General features: G+C 49.1%; 1 protein-coding gene across 1 annotated transcript; it reads right to left on the reverse strand.

Moving 5' to 3' along the window:
* Positions 1 to 2,029: 2,029 nt before the first annotated feature.
* Positions 2,030 to 4,139, reverse strand: LOC140203935 (mRNA decay activator protein ZFP36-like). The gene is made up of 2 exons (XM_072270106.1): positions 4,032 to 4,139; positions 2,030 to 3,507 (listed from the first exon to the last, which is right to left on the reverse strand). The coding sequence occupies exons 1-2, from the start codon at positions 4,068 to 4,070 to the stop codon at positions 2,674 to 2,676; spliced, it is 873 nt and encodes a 290-aa protein (XP_072126207.1). The 5' UTR covers positions 4,071 to 4,139; the 3' UTR covers positions 2,030 to 2,673.
* Between the last annotated feature and the right edge of the window lie 1,112 nt (positions 4,140 to 5,251).

A 5,251-nucleotide genomic window follows, 5' to 3' on the forward strand; every position in this document is an offset into this window, starting at 1 on the left:
TAAGGTGTAACTATTTAGATTACATCTTAAAGAAACTCATTTTTAAATTAAAGATTAGTTCTATTTGAAACATCAAAGCATAGAGTAAAATACAGTATATTGTTTGCAACAAAGGCAAACACAGTGGAAGGATTGTGCTGAGGGCAGCCGGCAGTGTTGCCACACTTTGGACAACATACCATGCCTACCTAACCCTGCGCCTTTGCAATGTGGCAGAAAACCCACACAGTTAGAGGAGAATGTGCAAACTCCCGGCTGTGGCAGGGAGTTTCTGAACCCTGATCTTACAGCTGGTGCTGTAAGAACTGCTATGCTGCTGCGCCACCCCACTCCAAGACTAATACAGGAGAGTTCAGTCTTACCTGTAGCCTTGAATCTTCTTGCCGTCTGGAAAACTAAATTGAAAGTGTTTGAATGCCAGAGTTCAGAACTTGCAGCATTACAGCATATGTGCCAGGCTCAATTCCGTGGACATCACATTTAAAGATAGTTACCTTCCAGCTACAGGAATGAACCTTGACAGAAATGATGACCACAGGGACTGGTGTGGAAGTTGTAGTAAGGCTAGTGTTAAAGTCAACATCCAATTGAGGATCACTACAGCAGTGTGTAGTCAAATGTAGAGAAAGACGACCCTTGAAGTCAGACTGCCAGAGCCAAATTTGCCTACTGCACAGATAGGTGAGAATGACTGTGGTAGTGTGTAATCAACAGAGAATACAGCTTCACGACAAAATCTGCAGATGATGGAAATTCAAGCAACACAAAATGCTGGTGAACGCAGCAGGCCAGGCAGCATCTATAGGAAGAGGTACAGTCGACATTTCAGCCCGAGACCCTTCATCAGGACTAACTGAAGGAGGTAGCGAGATTTGAATACAGCTTCCCTTTGCACAGTAGGGGAAGTCAGAGACAGAGATGGGTATAACAGAAGGATGTGAAACACACCAAACACTTGCCTTACTAACTTCAAAATATCATCAGTTGTCAGCTTGAAGCTTTGCTCAACTTTATAAATGGTGACTGATCTGGCAAGTGAGGAATTCAATTTATTAAACAGCAAACATCCACAACTGATGAGCCAATTCTGTTTGAAAAGGCAGTTTTCTGGCCTGGGAACGGTATAGGATGTAGGATGGCCTTGTGCACAAGTAAACAAAACTATTTGAGTTGCAAGAGTGCATAGATTCCAGGCGCACTTATTATCAGTCATGACTGGCAGTCATGGAGGCTTCAAGCACCTCTTAGTGCAGAGATTTTTTGTGGCGATAAATGCTCTGGGGAGTAAAGTCAAGCAGACTCCCAGCACTAAGTGATTTAGCTACATTGAGGCTGGGGAAACAAAAGCAAGAGTGATTGAAGAGAAAGGCAGCTGTTTGTGTGGCCAGCAATACGATTTCAGCAGGCTACATTACTATATTAAACAAGGCTTCCACTGCTGCAACAAGGAAATCCTGGAACTCAGTTCCACCCCAGCATTGTGTACATGCTTAAACCATTCCCTGGCTGCACAGTACTGGGAGTCTGGAGTAGATTGAGATGGAGCTTGGAATTCTGGTATTTGGAATAGAGCACAATTTGATCCTCATTGAAGATGCACCTGGGAGGATCAGGTAACTTAATTGAAGCCAGCACATCCTACCCATATTGGGCAGCACAAGGATTTTTTAAAAACAGTTTGTATTAAGGCAAAGCAAGATATTGTGCACTCTCCAGTTACCAGTTAACACTGAAAGCAGGAGCTGTGCAACAGCTACAACTATCCCTGTCTCCTTATGCTAAGGTTAGTTTGTCACATGTACTGAAACAGAACTATTCTGCAATCATTTTGAAAGATGGATGGCTTACTTGTCATATAGGCTCATCCCATGCAAAAGTACATTTGAGATAGTTAAAAGGAAGAGAATGCAGAATCCTACTACAGCTACAGAGAATATGCAGTCTAGGTAGACACCAAGTCCTGAATTGATCAACAATATTGGTGTGAACAGATTAAAGTTTAAGGAAATACAACACATTGGAAACTAGAAAGAGCAAATTTTCTGTTTTATTTTGAAATCAGTTATAAGGCACTGGAAGCATTATAATTGATATATTCAGAACACGTTTCTTTATAAAGGATAAATTATCTAAAAATATAGTGCTATATTATTAAATATACAACATTCCAAAATCTTCAATAAATAATTTAAATATAATCTATATTGTACATTAGGCAGCTTAGAAAAGGTTGAAAACACTTGGTACAAGGTTAATGCATTGTACTATAGGGTACCCGATTACCAGTTTGAGCCAGGACAGGTTGAGCTACCACAAACTTCCCCCTGTAGGAAGCACATGGTACTAGTTCTGCTACATCAGGGCCAGTGGCCCCACCGCCCATGGACACTTCCCGGTTACGGTCTAGCATCCACGGTTAAAGAGAAAGGAGGGAGGGCTACTGGGAAAGTACCCCGGTCACAACCAGGGTAGTGAGGTCTTCTGCACCCAGTCACAACCCCAGGGCAGTGCAGGTGATGCCTGGGTCCCCCCAGGGAAATAATGGGGCTCAGTCAACATCCTTGGAAGATAATCCCATCACACACCTACGAGCAGGAAATGTAGCGTGACATCCGGACACCCTTCCCCATAGCCGGGGAAAGAGTAGGGTGGCACGCCTCAAGCCATCCGGCCTCACTCGGACACCGAGATCCTGCTGAAAATGGGCAGCCGCCGCGCCTGCTCGAAGACGGGCGACTCCGAGCCGCTACTGCCCGAATCCTCCTGGTCGGAGAGAGAGTCAGATGAGGGGCTTCTGCCGGCGGCCGGGCCTGGCTGGCGACAGCGGTGACGGCAAGAGCAGCAGTTCAGGCCCAGCGTCCGGGCCAACTCTACTTCCAGTTCGGGGCTGAAGGCTGCCCGCAGCAACGCCCAGTCAATCTCGCCGGGAACGGCGGCTGAGGGCCCCAGACCCCCCAAGGCTGAGCCCAAGCCCGAGAAGCTGGCGCTCTGGCGCAAGCGAGGCCGGGAGCCACGCTCCTCCTCGGGGTTGTGTATGAAGTGACAACGGCTACCATACGGGCAGAAGCCGGTGCTGTGGAAGGTGCGGCATGGCTCCGTCTTGTACTTGGGGTGGCGACTGAGGGTCCGCAGCTCAGCCAGGCCGTGCGCGAATTGGCACTTATCCCCGTAGCGGCAGAAGCTGTTCTCCTGGAAGGGCCGGCACAGCTCCGTCTTGTAGCGGGGCGAAGGTGGTGGCGGCTGTTGCTGCGCGACCCTCGGCTCCTCCGGCCACTCCCCGTCTCTGGTGCAGCAGCCCAGACCTGGCCACGGTTTCGAGGGCAACCCGGCGGCAAGGTCCGTGTGCCGCGGCTGCAGTGGACAGAATGCATCGTTAAGTCGAGCCCGGGAACTACTGGCCGGCAAGTGGCTGGTGGAGTGGCGGCGGAAACCGGCAGGAGGTGCGACTGTCCGGAGCTCGGGACCCGGCTTCCAGGCGGCGAAGTCGTCAGGATCCAAGATATTCAACTGCGGGGATAGAGGAAGAATCAGTGCCCATCCACTCAGCGCGCACCCTACCTCCGCCCGAACCACTCCTATCCGGTAGTGCACATTTCCCTATCAACTCGAGTACAGTACACGGATTTCACAATTGCTGCTGTCAGGAGCGCGCATCGATTCCGCCCGATAAGCGTTCCCGATAGTTCTACAACCCTCAGCGGGCGGGCGGGTGTGCGCGCCGCTCTCACCAAGCACCCTCCACAGCGCGCTTTCCTTCATTTTACAGGCAGGGCTCCCGAACTGCGGCTCCGCACATTTTCACGCACACGGAACCCTTACAGAAGGGACCATACACCTCCAACTCGAGGGCGTTAACCCTCGCTTACCTATTCAAAGCGTCACATTCCAACTCTTCCCACCCTGAGGACGCCGATTTGGGGGCGAACACTCACGCGTTTCCTTCTTCCCCATTGAAGCTCCTTCACGCACCAACCCCACCACCACTACCCACCGCCGATACATCAGTCTGCGTTCCCGTCCCTGCCTCTTACCTCGGTTACAAGCTCGCACAAATTCTTCAGACTGGCCATGGCGCTGCACCTGTTAATCAAACTGCCAGCAGTTCTCAGCAGCTGACAGCTCGTCGGACCCGGATTATTATAGCCGCGTGGGCCGTGACGTCTGGCATGAATCACTGGGGGCGGGGCTCAAGGGGCGAGTCTCTGTCGTCGGCGGTGAGTCAGCGGGGTGGAGGGACGAGACGGAGTCGGAAGGAGAGAGGCAGAAATCGGGAGATTCCCCCTCACCTTGGACCTCATCTCCTTCATCTGTCTGTGTTTCCTAACATATCCCTCTTCCACAGCTTAACTCTGTCTGTCTGTCTCACAGTCTGTGTGCGTGCGTGTGTGTGAATCTCTGTGCTATCTCGGTTCTTTCTCTGTCTATCTCTATCGCCCACTATCTCACCATGTCTCTTATCTGCGTGCCTCTTCACGCCGAGAGGCACGCTGATGTACGTCTTTCTTCTCTCTCTCTTTCTTTCTCTTTGAATGTCAGAGAACCTTCCCGTCCGTCTGCTATTCCCCTCTCACTCAGGTTTAATATCACCGGCATATGTCCTGAATTTTGTTGTTTTACGGCAGCAGAATAGTGCAAAACGTAATAAAAAGCTGTAAATTACCCTCTCTCTCTCTTTATTTCTCTATTTGTCTCACTCAGTGTTACCTCTCTGAAAGTGTCTCTTTCTCGGTCAGTTTCTCTTTATTTAAATAGGTGTTTTCATTTAGTACTGAGCCACAGTGAAAAACCTGTCTTGCATACCGTCCGTACAGATCAATTCATAACAACGGTGCAGGGAACATAAAACAGGGTGCTGAGTGAATGAAGTGTTAGGTAACACCGAGATAATGGTTAGGTCAACGTTCAAACTTCAAAGCTCAAAATAAATGTATTATCAGAGTACATACATGACACCATATCCTGTCCTGACATTCATTTTCTTGCGGGCACTCACAGTAAATACACAATATAATCAATGAAAGACCGCACCCAACAGACGGACAAACAATAATAAAGATGCTGTCTTGACTCTTGACCAAGGTCTTTATTATGGTGGTTGCCTGTCGTATCCAACGATGACAGAAGACCAGCGCCGGGAAGTTTTTAAAGTTGAAAATCTGTTGCACTGGGGTAGTTCCATTCACTTGATCTCGGAAGTCCAGGTCTAGTAGTACAATTAGTCGTCACAACCAGGTCTTCCTTGGTTTCGGTG

The sequence above is a fragment of the Mobula birostris genome, chromosome 10, assembly GCF_030028105.1.
Source record: "Mobula birostris isolate sMobBir1 chromosome 10, sMobBir1.hap1, whole genome shotgun sequence".
NCBI classification, from domain to species: Eukaryota; Metazoa; Chordata; class Chondrichthyes; order Myliobatiformes; family Myliobatidae; genus Mobula; species Mobula birostris.